Genomic DNA, 20,318 nt, shown 5'->3' with positions numbered 1-20,318 from the left:
TCACGCTGGGCAAAAAAAATGCCACACAGATGTGTACTATAGGATTCTACTTATGTGAAGTTCAAGAGCAAACGAAACTATCTGGTGACAGAAATCAGAAGAGGGATTAGCTTGTAGGATGCAGCACCGACGGGCAAGGTGGCAAGAGACAACCGTCTGGAGTAAGGGGAATGTTCTCAGCCTTGATGCGAATGGTGGTCACACGGGATGCTCTCAAGATCTATGCATTTTACTGCATGTAAAATATACTTCAATAAACTGCTGAAAACACGGAGGGGACCACAGAGATGTAATAACCAAAAGGGAAGAGAGGGAGGGAGAGCAAGAGAAGAGAAAGGAAAAGAAAAGGAAAGAAGGAAGCAGGGAGGAAGGGAAAGTGGGAGAGAGAGCAAAGAAAAGAAGTACTTTCTATGTATACTTCAGGGAGCTAAGGCAACAGTGGCCCCCAAAGCTTCCCAAAATAAGGTGTGGAGCCACGAAGAGCTCCCTGGGAGCAGGAGAAGATCCCCAACACTCGTTGGGGAAGCGCCTGAGCCAGGCCTCCAGCAGCCAGGACGCGGTCAGCGCAGAAGGTCGCTTTGGCGAACCCCGGCGGCCGCCTCACGCCTTCTAGCGCGCGGGCAAGATGGCGGCCGCCTCACACACTCGCGCGCGGGCAAGATGGCGGCCGCCTCACACCCTCCCCTGCCCCCCAAGCGCGGGCAAGAAGGGCCGCTTGAGGAAAAGCTGCTCCTATAGATTTGAGCGCATTCTCCTCAAGAGGGAAAGAAAATTGACTTCTGAAGTGTTCCTTCCAGGGCTGCATTTCCTTCATATCAGTTCTAAGAGTGTATCAAGAAAGACCAAAACTAAAACATGGATATAGTTTTCTAGAAGCACATTCTCAGACAGGTAGAAATCACGTCCTTTCACCCAGTTACAGATTTTTCAAGACTTCTGTGTACACACAACAGGCTTAGGTTTTCTCCACGTTGCCCGCAAGGTCACAGTTCCACCGGCACGAGGCAATCTAGAAGCTTCACGGTGGTTGCTCCGCTGGGGAGGCGGTCTTGTGTCCCTGTGAGGAAGAACGGTGTCCTCAGAGGCTCTGGAAAGCTGCCCCTGAAGGCGGGGGCCTCTCTAAGACCTGGCCGACTGGTTCTGTGAGGAAGGCCAAACAAACAATCTGTGTGGCGCTTTATGGTGGAGGCGGGAGAAAGTACTGAGGAGAGAAGGGGCCCCTCACACGGCCACCCTCCTCCTCATGCTCTCCTCTGTGACCCAGCCCAGTGTGATGTGACTAGAAAGCATCCATCTGCCACAGGAGAATGCTCAGCAAAACTGAGCGGTCTGCCCGTCTCCGGCCACACCCGTAACGACAACATCAGCGTGGGTCAAATGCCCTTCTCTCTCCTTAATAGGAAACGTATTTGTATTTTTTTTTTTTTGGAACAGTCTAGAAGGCCTTAAAATGAGAACCCGAAAATCTTGTCTTCTACACTCGGTGCACACACGTCTCCCCCAACCAGGGTAGTCTGCTTGAGCAGAAATCTCATTTAGATGGCAAAAGAAAAACAAAAAAGGAGAAATTACAACCACAGTGAAAATGTAGATTTCTCGAGAATAGGGCACAGGCTTGCGCGTAGTGTGAGGAAAACATGGAGCCTCTGAAGATGCCAGAGGCTACCCTCCTGCGTTTGCTGTAGCATGAAACATGCAGAAATATATTAAAAAGATGTTAAAACATGTATATACAATAAATATGTAAAATAAACTAATCTTTACTTCAACACATCCTTTTCGAGTGCCTTCTATTGAACGGACCATGCCCACCCACCCCCGGCCTCCTGGGGCTTTGTTTTGTCTTTCATTTTCCATGACCTTGACCTGTAGGATACGACACACTGGTGTCGTGGGTGGAAAGGAGTGGCCAGCGAAACCGGTGTGGCGAAACAGCTCTTAACGTGATGCCCACGATCCCTCCCTCCTGATGCCCACGCCCTTGTGCGATCTCTTCTACGGCAAAGGCGACGGGAGGTACGTGGTTACATGTATGCGATGACGGGATTAGTTCCAGGACACAGTATCACCCATTTACTTGCTGGGACCTAATCCTGTCGCCTCCTCTGCTCACACACCCTACCTCCTGGTTGGCGCTCACTGCCAGCTACCGAGTTCGAACTCACATCCTTAACGGTGGTAGCAGGTGCCTTCGCAACCTCCCACATCTCGGGGGAGGGGGCCCCAGTCCGTCCCCCGTTTGATTCCTCCCTCACGTGACAGCCACGGCAGTCAAACCCAAACTTGTCTCTTTCTTGCTTAAAATCTCTCCCCTGTTCTCCGCCGTGTTTAGGACCCGGTCCACACCGCGTGCCCATCTACCTGCCTGCTTCTCCCCGGCCGTGCCCGGAGGCCTCCCAGGTGATCCTCCCTGCAGGTGATCCCAACACACATCCACTGTGTCTCCCAGACCGGCCTGTGCACGTGCTCGGTCTTTGGCCCCGCGACGCCCTTTTCTACTTGGTGCTCGGAGCACCCGAAGGCAGAATGCGAGTCGAAGTGTTCAGCTACCGTGTCAAGGGCAGCAGACAAAATCCTATACGTTCCTCTTGCGCCCACCCCCCCACCCCCCCCCGTATGATGGCAATCTTGGGTCAGGCGATGCCTTTAAAAGTCGCGACAGCATGGATATTAGAGCCAGACATCCCTGCAGCGGAGTTCTGGCTCTGATGATCTGCTGAGAGAGAGTGAGCACGGACTTTGAAGCCGTGAGGCTTCAATTCCCAAATCTAGCCCTTTACTAACTGGGTGCGCTCGGGCCCCATCTCTACTGCCAGGAGTTTAACAGTCATTCCTGTGTCAGAAGCTTATTTCAAAATTTTATTTGCGTGTCATCAACCGGTTTAAGATTCTTTTTCCCCCTGGGCCTCTTCCCAGGGATCCATAAGGCAGGAGATAGACGGAGCGCGGGCGTCATTGTCGCCTCCTTTCGTGGGTTCACTAGTGCTGAGGACTGTGTTCCTTCTTACTCCCCTTGGTTAGGGAACAGAGGTCTGCCGGTATCTGCTGTTCTCCCTTGCTTCTCAGGTGCTAGAGGCTTCCTGCCCCTGCCTGTCCCCTCCGGGAGAGATGTGCGGGTGGAGCGGTGACTTCGCCAGGTAGAAATTAAAAGAAAAAAAAATGAAGTGTAGACTTCGGTTCCCTAACTTGGGCGGTTCTGGCTCCCGCCGCAAGGATCGTGACCTTTAACGGGGAGAGAAGTCAACCCTTCACGTCAAAACACTGCGGTGAATTCAGGAACCAACACGCGCAGCCCTTAAGTGGGGCGGCGCGCCCCCCACCGTCGGCCAGGTCCCGGAGACCTTTTCACGCGTGCTCTGGCTCTACCCACGTGGCACCGTCCCTACAGGCCATCCCTCCTCCAAACCCAGCTCAAAGCAGGAAATGCGCGGAGCCACGAGCACGCGTCTCCGCGCGGACGCGCCAGAGAGCGCCCGGCCTGGAAGGAGACTGGCCCGGGGCTTTCCTTTTCTGGAATGAGGAGTGGCCGCTGGGATCGGAGGGACTGAGTCTTGACTTGCCAAGCTCTTAGGGGCTAAATGGGCGGAGAAAGGGACGGGGAAGAGCCTGGGACACCGCTCCTGGCAGAGACTGGAACAGCTTGGGGTGGGGGGGAAAGGGGTACAGCAAGAGAAGCCCATCTCGGTGCCCTTGAGGGTTGGTCAGTCAAGGAAAATTAACGGCAGATTTCATCAAGTTCGATTCAAGGTCACGTTATATCAAAAGCTCCTCCGGGACTCATCGAAGCACAAAGCGACGCCAAGTCAGGGTAGGCGTTCCTGGGCCGACTAGAAGCTGGCTAGGACTTAGAGAGCATCTGCCCCTCCCCCTAAGGATGCCGGGAGTGTGGGCTGTGCTCCCTTCCCCCCGCTCCGCCTGTCTGTTCCCAAGGAGAGAGCCCGAGGCAGGGTCCTGACTGCGCTCCCACCTGACACGGAGAGGAGTGGGCAAGGAGAGTTTCTTCAACTCCAGAGGTTTGGTTCCACCCGGTTTCATTCCGCTGTTACCACGAGGTACTTGGTCCTCTGATTTCTTCTAGATGATGGATCAGGGTGAGTATGTGGAAGCTCCAGCCTTAGATCTGGGGTACGTTTGCTTTAGAGAATTGGAGGGCACCGAGCTCGTCACAATACGGAGGCCCAGACCAGGGGACGGGGGCACCGGCTACTTCTTGTGGGCGTGATGCCTTCGGGAATGCCCCTGTTCCCGACTCTTTGGGGTTTTTGATTTTGCTCCAGTGGAAAAGGAAGAGGCCGATGGTCTGAAAGGTCCTCTCCCAACGGAACTGCGGGCGGGTGGAGAGGCCATCCCAAAGCCAAGGCCGCTGCTCCTGGTAAGGGGCCCGGGGACAGGGGTGCTCTGAGCAAAGGGGGCCATGCCGGGGCCCCCAAACGTAGTCTTTCTTGCCGAGGTGTTGGTCCTCCCCAAGGCCAAAGGCTTGCTCTGGCCGGCCAGGCCCCGGGTGTTCTGGCTCCGGCCTTTCCCAAAGGGCGTGAGGGCGGCGCCCGTGGTCCCACTTCGCGGTGCTGCGGTGCCGAACGCTCCAGAGTCGGAGCTCCCGTCCGGGGCGGGCACACTGACCCCGGACTCCCCGCAGTCCATAGGGGTCACCAATCCCCCGAAGGCAAAAGGCCGGGGGGCCGTGCTGCCGAACACGGAGTCCGCGGCCCCGCTCCGGCGGGTCTGGGCCGCAGCTCCAAAGCCGGCTGCGCCGGTTTGGCCGAAGGGAGACCCCCCGGAGCGCTGCCCAAGTTTGGCGGGACGCCGCCGGAGGGGGCGGAGGGGACGCGACAGGGGGAGGCGGAGGGCGTCAGACCCCCAGAGGCCGACCGCGCGGTCCTACCGAAGGCTGGCCCAGCCGGGGTCGGGGCGGGGGCTGCCGTTGCCCACGTCCCCGGACCGAAAGGACTAGTGACACTCGGGCCCGGCGGGGCCGGGGGTGCCCCTGCTCCTGCCCATCTGGAGCCCCAAGTGCCGGCTGGAGAGGGGCTCCGGGGAGAGGTGGGAAGGGGGGCCTTGGGCCCGCCCCCGAGGGCGCGGGGAGTGCGGAGCCGACGCCGGAGGCTCGGGCCGTTGATGCCGACCGGCTCCCGGCCGCGGGCGCGGAGGCTGGCAGAGGCGGGCCCCGCAGATCGGCAGAGCTCTTACGAGGGGGCATCTGCGCAGCGCCGGAAAGAACCTGGCTGAAGATGGTGACCGTGTGCACGGCAGGGACGGGGGCACGCGGTGTGGGGGGAAGACGAAGCTTGGCTTGGGAGAAGCAGGCCCTGAAGGCACAGGAGGCCCCGAGAAGGAACGCGCGGCAGGCAGGGGCGCGGTCAGCCTGGTCCACGGCACCGCCGACTCGCGCCGCGCCGATGTCCACGGGGGGCGGGAAAGGAGAGTCTTGGCACGCGCGGGCCGGGGTGGCGGACACGACCACGGCGGTAGCCTTGAGCTGGCTGCGGAGGAGATGGGGGGAGCAGGGGAGCGGGGGGCGAGGTGTGCTGGGGAGAGGAAGGAGCGAGCCCGGGCCCGGCTTGACGCGGTCCTCCGCGGCCAGAGATGGCCCGAAGGTAGGGGCCAAGAGACCCGGGGCTGAAGGTGCCGAGGCGGTGGCCGAAGTGCTGGGACGTAAGGAGTCTCCGATCTCGCCGTTGGGCGGGAGCCCCGAAGTGGGGTGTGGCGTGGGGGGGGCAGAAGCCGCCGCAGGAGGCCAGGTGCGGGGGGGAGGGGAGCCCGGCCGCCCAGAAAGGCCGCCCTTTGCACGGCGGGCGGTGCGGGGTGAGGGCCGGCCGCTCCGGGGGCGCGGCGGTCCCGCCGGCCTGAGCCGCGGGGGGGGGGGGGTGCTGGTGGCGTCCGAGGCTGGCGGCGGGGCGGAAGCAGGGCTCAGACGGAGCCAGGTGGCTGCGGACTCGGAGTCAGAAGAGGGGCGCGGAAGGGGCTCTGGCTGCGAGCAGCCGCGTGAGGGCAGCGGGCTGGCTTCCTTCAGGGGCGAGAGCGCCGCGGGGACCGCCCGGCCGGGGGACGGTGGCGAGGCCGCCGGAGGCTCCCGCGTCTCTGCGAAGCTTCCCGCCCGCGGATCCGCGTCCTGGGTTCGAGCCGTGCCTGCACCGGGCGGACCGGGAGACGCGGCAGGCCGAGCGGCGGGGCCCGGCTCGGGGACACAGCGTGTGGGGACCCCGGTCCCGTCCTCTCGGGCTGTACTGCTCCACCGGAGCCCGACTTCGTGCCCCGAGGCCTGGTCCTCGTCAGGGTCCGCGTCGCCGAGCCCGGGAGGAGGTGGACCCGGGGTCCCAGGGCTGCGCGGCGGCCGCGGAGGCCCCTGACCCTGCGGCTCAGAGCCGCCGGACGCCGCCGCCCGGGACCTGGCCGGTGGCGGTGGCCCTGGAGACGGAGACCGGCGACCCTTTCCTTTCTTTCTCACCGGCCGTTCTGGGGCCGCAGGGCCGCACCGGGCGCCCTTCGCTTCCCGGGCGCGCCGAGCGGTCTGGACGAGCTGTAAGAGCTGCTGATGGCGTTTCTCGGGGAGCGCGGGGGGCCCCCCGAGTGCGCGCGGGCCTCGGGGCTCCGGGAGGGGCAGCCGGGGCCCCCGCTCGCGCTGCGGTCCGGGCCCAGGGAGTCCGGGCTTCTCCTCAGCGGCCCGGCCGGGGCTCGAAAGACGCGAGGACCCCGTTTCTCAGCAGGGGCCGAAATGCGGACGGCCTGGGGTCCGGGCTCCGCCTGGCGGCCGGCAGGCCCCCGGGACGGGGCGGTCTTCCCAGCCGCCGCCCTCCCCTTCGCGCACCCCCGGAGCGCCCGCAGCACCGTCTCCTTTGCGCCGGGGTCCGGGGGCCCAGCGGAGCGGATCGCGCGCGCGGGCCAGGGCTCGGGGCGCGATCCTCACGGTGACCGGGCTCCGCCGCGCCCGCGGGTGCCGGAGGGACCAGACGCTGCGCCTGAAGTAGCTGTCCCACCAGTCCGACGGCAGCGGCCCCACGATGGCGTTGCGGGGCCTCTTCACGGGGAAGCGCCTCCAGGCCTCGTCGACGGGGCCCGCGGGGTCCCGGCCGGGCGGCCTCCGGGGGGGCCGGTGCCGCGGCGCGGGGTGGGCGCGGTGGACGCGCTGCACCTGCTCGGCGGCGTGCGCGCGCGCCCGGGCCGGGGACGACGGCGGGGACCCCGGCCTGCCCAGGTAGCCGCCCATGCGGAGCGACGCGGCGGCCGGGCCACCGGGTTTCGGTTCCCGAGGTCGGAGTCGGCGTTCGCCGCGTTCCCCCGACGGTTGGGACCCTGGCGCGAGGAAAGGGCGAGGCTCTCGGGGCGCTCGCCCGCCCGCAGGCCCGGCGCCGGAGGGAAGGGAGGAGGGGACCCCGGGCCGCGCGCCCCGCCGGGGACGGTGCGGCCCGAGCGCACCGAGGCTCGAGCAGCCGGAGTCCAGGGGGCGCGGGATCGGGGTGCGCGGGGACCGCCCTGGAGGCCGCGCTGGCGATCCGCGAGGCGGTTCCCACCTTCCCCTTTCCCGCCGCCCTCACCCTCTCGCCGCCAGTGACCAGCCACCTCCCGGGCCCGTCCTATGTCTCCCCGCCGCCGAATCCGAATCCCGGTCGCCCTCCAGGCGTCGGGGGGAAGGCAGGAGGGGATGGAGAGGGACCCAGCGCCTGGAGGGCTCTGGGCGCGGCCGCGAGTCCGGGGCGCAGCCTTCTGTCCCCGCAGGAGCGGGTCGGGAGGCGAGACGGTAGTGACAGGTTGGAGGGAACGCTCTCCTCCCGGGTGCCCAACAGTCTCCCTTCCTGAGCCCTTCGTGACTGTCTGTGGATGAATCTACCCCTGAAGTCTCCCCTGCCCACGACCTCAGTGCCCCCGGGAAAGAATTCTCACGTTGCCTTAAGTTAAAAGTACAAGGTTCTGAACAGAAGACTCCTGGACAAGGGAAGGGGGAGGGGTCCTGTGCCACCGAGTCAAGGCCGGGCTGCTCTCGGCCCCTGTGCTGGGCGCCCAGAGTCCTGGAGGGTTCCAGATCAGCACTTTCACAAGGGTTTATGCGCTGCCGACCTCTCTAGGCTCCATCCGGAACCAGATGTCAGAGGCGCCTTTTCACAGACGGAGAGACCAGAGTCAGCCCAGGCTCCCCACCCCAGCGTTCAAGTGAGCCGCGGTTACTTCTCGAAGTTCCCAGCTCATGGCCCCAGGAGGCAGAGGGGATGGTGGGGAGAGCCCCCAGCAGGAGGTCAGCCTCGGAGGAGTGGAGCCGGGGAGGGACCGGACTGAGAGGACCTTGAGACTGGGCTCTGGGTCTGGGTTCAGGGGGCGGGCCGGGCAAGTGATGGGACTCTGGAGGGCCGACAACAGAGCGCAGATCCCTGGGCCTAGGACGGGGTGGGTCTGTGCGAGGACTCTTTACGAGAAAGTAAACATAGGAATAACCTGAATGTCCAAAAACGGGACTTAGTTAAATAAATTATGGTACAGCTATAAAATAGAACAACAACGTTAAGTCAGACCTTTATGTATCCACGTGTAACTATGTCCATGATACATAAGGTTCTTTTAATCTCATATAATTTTAAATACTAGGCTTTCTGGGTGTGAAAGTGTGGCTATATATTTTTAATGTTTATTTATTTTGAGAGACAGAGACAGAGACAGAGAGCTTGAGTGGAGGAGGGGCAGAGAGAGGGAGACACTGAAACCAAAGCAGGCTCCAGGCTCTGAGCTGTCAGCAGAGAGCCCGACCGGGGCTCAAACCCACCAACTGGTGAGATCATGACCTGAGCCGAACGCTAAGGGACTGAGCCACCCGGTAGATTTTTAGATAAAGATGTGCTCAGAGAGGAAGGGAGGATATTGACCAAACTATTAACATAATGGTTATCTCTGGGGTGGTAAGAGAGTGGCTTTGGAAGGGATTCTTTTTGGTTTTCCTGCCCTGTTTCAAATTTTCAACAAGATTACATCTCATAAATAATCAAACGATTTCCATTTTCAAAGAGAAAGGCTAAAAAGGAAAAAAAAGTTACAAAGAAGATGTATTTGAACTCGGTGTCTGGGGCCAGGCGATGAGCAGGGGGCCATTGGAAGAGTCAGGAATCCAGTCAGAGGGAGGTGGACTGTGATCCTTGACAACAGCCTGGCTGAGGCGCAGGGAGAATGAGAGGGGAGAATAGAAGACTACTTGGAACATTCCCGTGTGCACGATGGCGTGACAGTATAACTGAGTTAGAGGTCCGTGCCAGGTAAGGAGACAGAAAGCGTCACAACTCTTGGTGCTGAAAGGAAAAATGGATCAGCTGGATTTCATTAAAATTAAAAAAAAAAAAACACCTTCTGCTCTGCACAATACTGTTAAGGGAATGAAAAGACAAGCCACAGACTGAGAAAATATTTGCAAAACATATCTGCCGGAAGACTCGTCTCTAAAATATACCTAGAACTGTTAGAACTCGCAATGAGTGTTTCAAAACCCAGTTTCAAAAGGGACAAAGGACCTGAACAGAGCCCCGTGGAAGGTATACAGATGGCCGACAGATGTGGCAAGAAGTGCTCGGCATTGGACGTCATTAGGGAATCGCAAATTCAAGCATCAGTGAGATACCAAGGCGCACGTATCGGAATGGCTAAAATCCAGGACACTGGCAACACCAAAAGTTGGTGGGGATGTGGGTCGACGGGAACTCTCACTTTTTGCTGGTGGAAATGCAAACCGGGCAATAGCCACTTTGCAAGACACGTGGGAAGTTTCTTACAAGAGAAAACATTGTCTTACCGTGCCGTCCAGCAACCACACTGCTAGGTATTTTACCTAAAGGAGCTGAAAAGTTTTGTCCATGCAAAAACCTGCACATGAATGTTGGTACAAGCTTTATCTCTACTTGTCAGGAATTGGAAGCAGCCAAGGAGTACTTCGCTAGAGGAATACACCGTGGCACATTCCTACAGTGGAATAGTATTCAGCACCAGACGGAAATGAACTGTCAAGTCACGAAAAAGACACAGAGGAACCTTAAGGCTGTATTGCTATGCAAACAAAACCAGTCTGAGAAGGTGCTGTTTGATTCCCGCTCTATTACATTCTGGAAAACACAAACCTATCGAGAGTAAAAAGATCGGTGGTTTCGAGAAGTGGGGAAATCGGTGGGGCACAGGGGACTTAATTCTGCGTGAAACCACATCGGTGGTCACAAGATGTTGTGTATTTGGCAAAACCCATAGACTGTAGGACAAAAGAGTGAATCCGAATGGAAACTCTGTACTTTAGTTAATAAAATGTACCAATATTGATTCACCAGTAGTAACCAATGTACCACACCAAGAAGATGTGGATGGGAGGGGAATCGGGAGTGGAAGTAGGGGGAGGAGAGTGTAAGGAAACTTTCTGTACTTTCTCTTCCATTTTTCTGCAAACCTAAAACTGTTCTTAAAGATATAAAGTCTGCTAATTTTAAAAATTAAAATGGGGCGCCTGGGGGGCTCAGTCGGTTTAGCCTCCGACACTTGACTTCAGCTCAGGTCTGATCTCGCGGTTCATGGGTTGGTGAGTTCGAGCCCTGTGTGGGGCTCTTCGCTGGCTGACGATGTGGAGCCTGCTTGGGTCTCTCTCTCTCTCTCTCTCTCTCTCTCTCTCTCTCTCTCGCTGCCCCTCCCTGCTTGTGCTCTCTTTCTGTCAAAAATAAATAAATCATTTATTAAAAAATGAAATTTGTTGGGGCGCCTGGGTGGCGCAGTCGGTTAAGCGTCCGACTTCAGCCAGGTCACGATCTCGCGGTCCGTGAGTTCGAGCCCCGCATCAGGCTCTGGGCTGATGGCTCGGAGCCTGGAGCCTGTTTCCGATTCTGTGTCTCCCTCTCTCTCTGCCCCTCCCCCGTTCATGCTCTGTCTCTCTCTGTCCCAAAATAAATAAACGTTGAAAAAAAAAAATGAAATTTGCAATGTCTTGGCGCTTGGACTCCATGCCTCAGTCCTCTTAAAACCGCCTTATGATTTACTTAACACAATAGGTAAATCACAGGTGCGTCGCTGTTTTGTTGTTTAAGCAAGTAACGCAGGCATTCAGCACATTGTCAGTTACGCGGGAAATTAAGGCAATTGTTGACAGTTCTCGTCGGCGAAATTGACAAGCCAAGGTTTAGCGCGGCTCACTTTACCTGTCTGCCCTTGTGCCGGACCCCCTTCCCCCGGATCTGGGGCCAGGGCCTTGGGGTGAACTGAAATTCGTTCCGGGAGAGAGAGACGGGAGGGGTGCGGCCTAGGAGGATGGGGTGGTGGGTCAGGGCCGCTTCCAGAGTGAGGGTGATAGAGACCAAGGCAGACCTGGGGAGAGGGAGGGTGCAGGGGGCCGGGACGGGTGTGGGGGTGGGGAGGGGCAGGCCCTGCGGGCAAGAGTTGCTGGAGAGTAAGGCAGGTTGGGGCAGAAAGCACCGTGGGGCCGGCGCGGCGGCGGCTCAGGCTCTGACCTCTGACGGAAAGATTCTTCTAAAAGGAGTGCCAGTTTCTGTATAGAGAATGATGCTACTTATATTTTTAAAAACGTTTATATGTGTTTCTGGGGGGCGGGGGGGTGCCCATTCGTGGACTCAGGCCGTGAGAACGTGGTAGCTTCAGTTCCTGTCTCCCGGGACGGTATTGCCAGGAAGCCAGGGTGCCGGACCGAAAAGGAAGCCTCGTGACGCAGGCTGCAGCCCAGGGGGACGCGCGTGCGACAGATGTGGGAGATGGGGGGAGGACAGGCCGGAGGAGGGGGCCCAGGTCCCTCAGGAGACGTTGGGGGCCCGCGGGGCCGTGCTCCCCGAGGCTCTAGGGTGGGGCTGGTTTGGGGGGTGCGGGAAACACCCCCAGGGGCTGGAAGAGGCAGGTGCTCCCGGAACCTACTGCGGGAGTGAGAGTGCGCCGCTGGGCCGGTGCCCACGGCAGCGGGGAACCCGCGGACCGAGAAGTCCCCGTTCCCGCCCCCAGGCTTCCAGCCCCTCGGGGTCCCACTGGCGCCGCCGCCGAAGGAGTCGGGGACGGTTTGCTGCCCCGGCTCCGCCTGACGAGCAGGCCACGTGTCTGGCCACGCCTAGATTTGTGGCGCGCCTATAAACAACCGCAAAAGAATGGTGAACACACACTAGCAACGCCCCTGGGTGGAAAGGTGGCATCGAGGAGGAGCGATCTGAAGCTTTAAAGCTCCAGGCTCTGATTTCTCAAGCTGTGTTGTGCAAATCGGTGTATTCGTTTTACTCTATATATTGCATCTGGGGGCTTTGTTTTGTAAGTTTAAATGCAGGTTAGTTAACACATCATGTAATAATGATTTCAGAAATAGAATTTAGTGATTTGTCACTTACATACAACAGCCAGTGCCCACCCCAGCAAGTGCCCCCCTCGATGCCCATCACCCATCTAGCGCCTCCCCCCCCCAGCAACCCTCAGTTTGTTCTCCGTATTTATGAGTCTCTTACGGTCTGCCTCCCTCTCTGCTTTTATCGTATTTTTCCTTCCCTTCCCCCATGTTCATCCGTTGTGTTGCTCAAATTCCACACATGAGTGAAATCGTATGCTAATTGTCTTTGTCTGGCTGACTTATTTCTATATATTGCATTTTTGAATGGGTATGTGGTTTTATGCAGTCTACTTTCCACACTGGAATATAGTGTATCCGGGTCCATCTTATGCGGTTGAAAGCAATTAAGGTACAGTAAAAAAAAAAATTTTTTTTTTTAAATCTTAAGTCATCTTGTATGTACCCACTAACAGAGGGAGTAGGGATTCTATTAAAGTTTGGGGGTTTAGCTCCTTGGACAGAACACGGCGTTTCAGATCGCTTTCTAAGAAAACTTCAGAGATACGAACCCACGCTGAACGTTTTGCTCTCACGGCAGCGTCCGAAGGGGGAAAAACTTCTCTGGGACGCTGCAGGAAGGCCCGCGTGAAAGCCGCGTGGCGGTTCCCTCTGTCAGCCGGCTGAAGTTCGGAAGTGACTCACCTCCCCGGCGGAGCCCCGCAGCCCCGGGGAACCCAACGGAAGGTTCCACGCACCGTGGGCGTTGACGACAGCACGTGGGCCCAGGTGTTGGCGGGCGATTGTAAGTAACGCGTCCACGCGACGTGCGGGGGGGCGGGGCGCGGCCTCCGGGAGAGCGAGCCGAGCAGGGCACGCCCGGCAGAGGGCGCTCGCGGAGGGCGGCGGGGGCCGAGGGGCGGGGCCTTCGCTTGAAGCGGCGCCGCGGTGCGGCCTCCCGGCGCAGCGTGGGGAGCGTCGGCCTGCGATCGCGGGCCCGGGAAGCTTCCTTCGGCGAGGATTCCGCGAAGCCTCCCGCTCTGAGAACGTGAGGGGGGTTTGCAGATTCCTGCAGGCGTTTCCTGTTCTCCCTTAGCGCCCGCTTCGCGGGGACAGAAGGGCCCTGCGTTGCTCCAGCGCCTTTCCGGTCGTCTTCTCGAACCCCCTCCTGTTTTCCCACCGGAAGGCCCCGCGCCGTCTCTCTGGTCAGCAAACACGACTCTTCGTCTTTTTGTTTTCTCTTCATCCCCCCGCTCCCTTCCCTTATGCCTCTTTTCCTCGTCTGCTCCTTCTGTCCCCGAGCAGCGCTCGGCAGGACGGATCCAGGAGGCGGACTGGTCGCCTGGCATCGGTTCAGTCCCCGCGGCATCTTCGCCGGGTGGCCCTGGGCGAGACTCTCTGCCTGTCCTCGTCTGTAAAGTAGGAGCGGTCCCCGTGCGGCCCTCGGAGGAGTTTGTGAGAATAAACTAAAGTGAGCCTCTGTGAAGCATTAGAACGCGGCTTTACGCGTAGTAAGCGCTGAACAAGTGTTCACCGAATACGTAAGTCGTCTTCTCTTACCTTTATGGTAAACTTCCTGCATTCAAGGCCATCTCAGCGTCTTTTTCCACGTTCACGTTGCTTTTAACATTCCTCCCACATTTTAAATACATTTTGGCATTGATTATTTTGCTTCTGCTTTAGTTAATTCCGTTCGTGACATCCCTCTACTGTTTTTTTGTTTTTTTAATTCCTCCCCTCTTCCTTCTCTGTATTTCATACATGAAGCGACTTTCTTAAAAGGTCCAATTCCCAGGAGGCGGTTAAGCATCTGACTCTGGATCTCAGCTCTTGGTCTCGCTGTGTGGGTTGGGGCTCCGCGCTGCGCTGGGCGTGGAGACTGCTTAAAATAAACACAAAAGGGGCGCCTGGGTGGCGCAGTCGGTTAAGCGTCCGACTTCAGCCAGGTCACGATCTCGCGGTCCGTGAGTTCGAGCCCCGCGTCGGGCTCTGGGCTGATGGCTCACAGCCTGGAGCCTGTTTCCGATTCTGTGTCTCCCTCTCTCTGCCCCTCCCCCGTTCATGCTCTGTCTCTCTCTCTCTGTCCCAAAAATAAATAAATGTTGAAAAAAAATTAAAAAAAATAAACACAAAAGACAAAATATCCGAGTCTCAATCCCCTTTGCTGGGTAACCTCTTGTCTTCTGTTATAACTTCTCTTGCTTTTTTTTTTTCTGCCTTATATTTTATTCATCGTTATCACAGTCCCTTTCTTTCGCATTTAAGATGCTTTGCATACGTTCCAGACGTTCTACATATTTTCTTTATGCTTTTTGCAGCCACTTATGTACCAAGCTCTTCTCCTTTTTCCTGGGACTCACTCTCTATCGTTCTGCAAGTGGCTTTTGATTTTCTCTGATTTCACCAGTGGACGTGTGTAGCTTTTATTCCTGTTTCTCCCGGGAGCCTTTCAAAATTTCTTTACATATAGCTCTTCAAAGTCTAGCATTCTCCTTTCATCTCATGTTGCAGCCCCGTGGAGCATCGGTACTCTCGTTACCATAGCAACTGTCTCTTGTCTTCCACTTTGCTGCTGCTGGTTTACACATTTCATTTTATTTTCTCTTTCTTCATTCTTAGTCCTCTTTCCACGGATCCCCTTAATTTCTTCTTTCCCTTCTTTATTTTTGCTCATCCTCTTATTAAATGTGTTCTCTTGGGTTTTTTTTTTCCATTATTTTTTAATCCTTATATGTCGATCAAGATTTCCAGTATTGTTTTAATAATGCCTTTAATTATTCTTTTAGCTTTTAATATCTGTACGTATATAGTTGTCTAGAAACCCAGGCATTCTTTTTTTTTTTTTATCCATTATCTTTGCGCCTTGCCTGTTTGCTTAATCTTTTCTTGTTTCTGGGGCTTCTCTTTAATGTTTTAGGCCTTCTTGATGCAAACCTCGTGCTCGTTTACACACCTCCACTTTCGCCTTGTTGTGATCACTGTATTTTCTTCTTCCTCAGCTTGTCTTTGTAGGATTGGCCAGGGTTCATCAGAGAAACGGAACAAAGGGCATCTGGAGAGGGTGACACAGAGAGAGAAATTTTAGGGAACTGGCTCACCCCGCGGTGGGGACTGACAAGTCCCAGTTCTGCAGGGGGAGCCGCTGGGCTGGAGCCGCAGGGAAGAGTTGTCACAGTTCCAGTCCAAAGGCAGTCTGGGGCAGAATTTTGTTACTGATTGGATGACACCCACCGCATTCTGTAGGGAGGGTATCCCGATTTGCCCCAAATCTACTGATTTAAATATTAGTCTCATCTAAAAAATACCTTCAAGTAATATCCAGACTGGTGCTTGACCAAATTAATACCTGGACACAGGTCGCTTCGACAAGTCAACACCTCAAATTAACCGCCCCCCCCTCCCCTTCCAAGCTCTCTCCCTGTGAACGTTCCTCTTCAGTCTCCTCCTTCTCGGGGCTCAGGACCCGTCCTCTGCTTGTCCCCTCTGCCCTCGCTTTCTCCAGAGCAGCTTTGCATAGTGTGCCTTTCTAAACGCTTTCGGCAGACGCCACCCAGAATGGCACCCCAACCGGAGGGGGCGCTTGCAAAACCAAGGTGGCTGAGCCATTCCCTCCCAGAGCCACCAAGCAGGTCGCGACACAAAACGACAAACTCGAAGCACACTGTCTGCATTGCACACACCCCCTCCCCTTCCCTCCGACAAGCCACACCACGACCACAGCCTGCCGTCTCCACGGTCATGGAACTGGACGGTGGGCGGACAGACGCCCGTTCCCGTGAGTTTTCTCGTTCGTCTCAGAGTTCCAGAACAGTTGCTTCTGTTCCTTGTGGCCGGCTTATTGGTTGCTCCGTGGAGGGAGGGATTCTGGGAGCCCCTACTCTGGCACTTTCTTGACGTCCTGTGTGTTCACCGGTCAAGGACGTTTCTTGCAGGCACGTTATAATTGGCTCTTGCTTTTTTTTTTTTTTTTTTATCCTGCCTGACAACATGCAGCTTTTAATTTGTTTTTCTCCCCCGACACGCCCCTTTTTGACCATGTCCCGATTGTGTTTTTTAATGTTTATTTATGTTGAGAGAGAGAAAGAGAGGCAGCACGAGTGGGGGAGGGGCAGAGAGACAGGAGATTCCAGGCAGGCTCCCCGCTGTGAGCCCAGTGCCCGGCGTGGGGCTCAAACTCACTAAACCATGAGATCATGACCTGAGTGGAGATCGAGATCGGATGCTTAACCCAAGCGCCCCAATAGCCTGATTAATTTTAAGCAAGAATGTGATGCCATCAGACAGGATGTAATTATTTTCCACATAATAAATATGTTGAGGGGCGCCAGGGTGTCTCAGTCGGTTAGGCATCCGACTTCGGCTCAGGTCATGATCTCGCGGTCCGTGAGTTCGAGCCCCGCGTTGGGCTCTGTGCTGACAGCTCGGAGCCTGGAGCCTGCTTCGGATTCTGTGTCTCCCTCTCTCTCTGCCCCTCCCCCGTTCATGCTCTGTCTCTCCCTGTCTCAAAAATAAATAAAAACGTTAAAAAAATTTAAAATAAATATGTTGAATGGCAAAGTCAAGCAAGAAAATTGAACTAATCGTAAATGCACCACAGAACACCAGAAAAGAGATTTTCAAGTCATGAGTTAAAAAGTAAGTTTGGGGGGGTGCCTGGGTGGCTCAGTCCGTTAAGCCTTCGGCTCGGGTCATGATCTCGTGATTTACCCGTTCGAGCCCCGAGTCGGGCTGTGTGCTGACAGCTCGGAGCCTGGAGCCTGCTTCGGATTCTGTGTCTCCCTCTCTCTCTGCCCCTACCCCCTCACGCTCTGTCTCTCTCTCCTTCAAAAATAAACATAAAAAAAAAAACTTAAAAAAAAGTTTGGAAGAACGAGCCAGGAAAGAAGGGATATAGTGCTTATTTGTAGGAAATAGAATTAGTATGACATTTCTTCCCCCTATGAAGGGGGAGTTGTAAAAAAATATTTAAATGATGCCACTTTCAGCTCTAAACTCAATTAATGCTCCTGCCTGAAGAGGAGAAACAAATTTGGAGTGTAAAATCGTGAGTAGCGTTTGGCAAATGTGTATGCGGTCTAGTTCTGGAATTCGGGAGGAAGGTCTTGGCCAGAAACCATCACTCGGATAGCAGTGAGTCGTTGCAAGTTCCTACATGTTACAGGATTGTCCAAACTCCTTAAGACCCTCCGCGTGTAGTTTCTTTTGCTTTAGATGTTGAAGATACATATTTTTGAAGATTTCATTTTTGAGGAATCTCTACATCCTGCGTGGGGCTTGAACCCACAACCCCAAGATCGAGTCCTACGCTCCACCGACTGAGCCCGCGTGCTGGGCATTGAGGATGGTTAAGTTGAGGTTGAAATCGTGGGAGTGAATGGGATTGCTAGGAAAGAGCACGGAGTGAGGGCAGAACCCACGAGAAACGCGGAGGTGCAGGGATCGGAAAACAGGGCTGCGGGGGGAAAGGTCAGAAAGGGAAGCTGAGTGAGAAATGGGACAGCAGAAGACGAGCAGCAAGGATGTGGGAGCGGTCGGTGGTGACCAGCCGTTCAGTCTTCTGCCAAGAGTTTCACATATACCTTGTGAAGAAAAGGAGAGGTCTACAATTTCTAGGTCAGTGTAAGGAGAAGGGCTGTTTGTTAATTAAACGACAGAGACTTTGTCGTTTCTGTTGGGTGGCTGGAAAGCGAATTTGTCTGGTACCTTGATGAATACAGCTGATCCCTTTACCCACCTCCGTGGGACCCTCACGGCATCTGTAAACGTGAGAAATGTGTTCTCTAAGCAAAGGGGATTTGTCGTAACAAGCAAAATTAGCATTTTGACCGCAGAAACTACTCAGGAGTTTTAACTGTGTGGTCTAAGTATGTTTTACGATTCGTAACGCAGCAGCGTGCGGTAATTATTCTGAAAAGTGAATTCTATACATGTACTACCATTTTTTTAAGTTTTTAAAAAAATGTTTATTTATTTTTGAGAGAGAGAGAGCGGGAGAGGGGCAGAGAGAGAGCGAGACACAGAATCCGAAGCAGGCTCCAGGCTCCGAGCTGTCAGCACAGAGCCGGACGCGGGGCTCGAACCCACCAACCGTGAGATCACGACCTGAGCTGAGATCCAGAGTCAGACGTCCAACCGACTGAGCCACCCAGATGCCCCACCTGTACTACTGTTGTCCATAAAAGGGACAAAATATTTAAAATTAAAGGTTAGAATTAAAAAAAAACAATATTGGAATTTGAAGAAAAATTGCCTTTTGTTATATTCTACATTGTCCTTATTTTCTTTCTTTCTTTCTTTCTTTTTTGCTTTTTGCAGAATTGTCTTTAAAGTAGAACAGACCCCTCCTGGAAAATGGCCTAGAACAAGGATCAAGGTGTGCACGCGAAGCTGAACTGGTCCATACAGGGAACCGCCCTCCAGGAGTGTGAACGGGGCGTGACACCGAGCCTCTGGAGACGGCACAGATGTGCTATCCCCCGCGACTGCTGTCATACTGGAAATAGATTTATGTGACCCTTTAAGTGACGCTGCCTCCGTCAAACAATCATGCAAGTTTTCTTTTCAACTGACGTAATTTGGGGGGTTTTAATTACCTTTCAAACTGGCATTGGGCGCCTGGGGGACTTCCTGCTCTTCGTTGTATATCCGCACGTCGCATTCATTCGACCTCATCAGAAAAAGCCCTTAGATGCGATTCTCGTTCATCTAACTTTGGCTGATGTGACAACAGCCACCTTCAGGGGCGTCCCGTATATAACGTCCCCCTTCGGAGTCAGGGATGTTTTGGAGGCTGTCCAAAACATTTGTAAAGCTGTGCTGTGCATTCCCAGAGTGACGCGGGGTGTTTGTATATGTGCTGCTTCTCTCCTGAGCAGTTTTCAGGCCCTTGTCATCCGCCCTGCTCGCTCCAGGTGGGCATGGCTCAAGTCCAAGATCTACGCACAAATCCTGCCCCTGTTGGTTTACTCCTGGGCCAGCAAGGTGCTAATCAACACGTGGGTCATCATAAGCACTGTGGTCACAGGCAACTCCGCTGGGGTCGGACCCGTATATTCCCCGAAGTTCTGTAAAACAAGGCGGTTCGCGTACCATCAGGCAATGTTGTTGCGAACTGTCATGTTTATGCAAGATTTCTTCTTTTTGTTCCTCATGATTTGGACCAGTTTCTACATGGTGACCGTCCTGTTCAGGCACCACAAGACGGCCCTGCGGATTCACGGTACCAGCCTCTCGCCACGATCTTTTCTCCCGAAACAAAAGCCACCCACGTCGCCTTCTTGCTAGTAAGCTGCTTTGTTTTCTTTTACGGGGCTAACACGTGTCTTTCCATTTATATGGGCTCTTTCTACGAGAAACACCTGATGCCGGAGAGGGAGAACATCACTAGTTTCTCTCATCTTGTTACCCAATGGTCTGTGCTTTGATGTTGATTAAATATGATAATAGGGTTTCCAGATATGCCTGTGCCTTTTCAAATATGATCATTTTCCCTTGCTCACAACTGGGATTTCTACTGCATCTAAAAAATACTGATAAAAGTTGTTTTAATTGCAAGAGAACACGGTGTCAGAATTGGTATGACTTTAAAAGTTTACCTATGTCAAGGAGCGCCTGAGTGGCTCAGTGGGTTAAGCATCTGACTTTGGCTCGGGTCGTGGTCTCATGGTTCATGAGTTCGGTCCCTGTGTCGTGCTCTGTGCTGACAGCTCAGAGCCTGGAGCCTGCTTTGGATTCTGTGTCACCCTCTGTCTGCCTCTCGCATTGCCTCAAAAATAAGCAAACGTTAAAAAACGTTTTAATAAAAAGTTTATTTATATTGAGAGAGAGAGAGCAAGCAGGGGAGGGGCGCAGAGAAAGGGAGGGAGAGAGAGAGTCCCAAGCAGGCTCTGTACTGTCAGTGTGGAGCCCGACTCAGGACTCCATCCCACAGGGCTCGATCCCACAAACAGTGAGATCATGACCTGAGCTGAAACCAAGAGTCCAACGCTTAACCAAGCCACCCAGGCGCCCCTAGAATTATTATGAGTATTAGACAGCAGTCTTGATTACATCTAGGTAAAAA

General features: G+C 55.2%; 1 protein-coding gene across 1 annotated transcript; it reads right to left on the bottom strand.

Annotated features, from left to right (window-relative positions):
- Positions 1–4,203: 4,203 nt before the first annotated feature.
- On the bottom strand, positions 4,204–7,204 carry LOC115514729 (POM121-like protein 2). Its single transcript, XM_030316858.1, is given in 12 exon segments — positions 4,204–4,778; positions 4,781–4,981; positions 4,984–5,507; positions 5,509–5,584; positions 5,587–5,736; positions 5,739–5,798; positions 5,801–5,864; positions 5,867–6,459; positions 6,462–6,662; positions 6,665–6,782; positions 6,784–6,892; positions 6,894–7,204. Coding segments are annotated over 12 exon segments (2,982 nt in total).
- Positions 7,205–20,318: the final 13,114 nt, after the last annotated feature.

The sequence above is a fragment of the Lynx canadensis genome, chromosome B2 (genome assembly GCF_007474595.2).
Source record: "Lynx canadensis isolate LIC74 chromosome B2, mLynCan4.pri.v2, whole genome shotgun sequence".
NCBI classification, from domain to species: Eukaryota; Metazoa; Chordata; class Mammalia; order Carnivora; family Felidae; genus Lynx; species Lynx canadensis.
The sequence above is the reverse complement of the archived record's forward strand: the minus strand, read 5'-3'. Positions and strand labels throughout refer to the sequence as shown.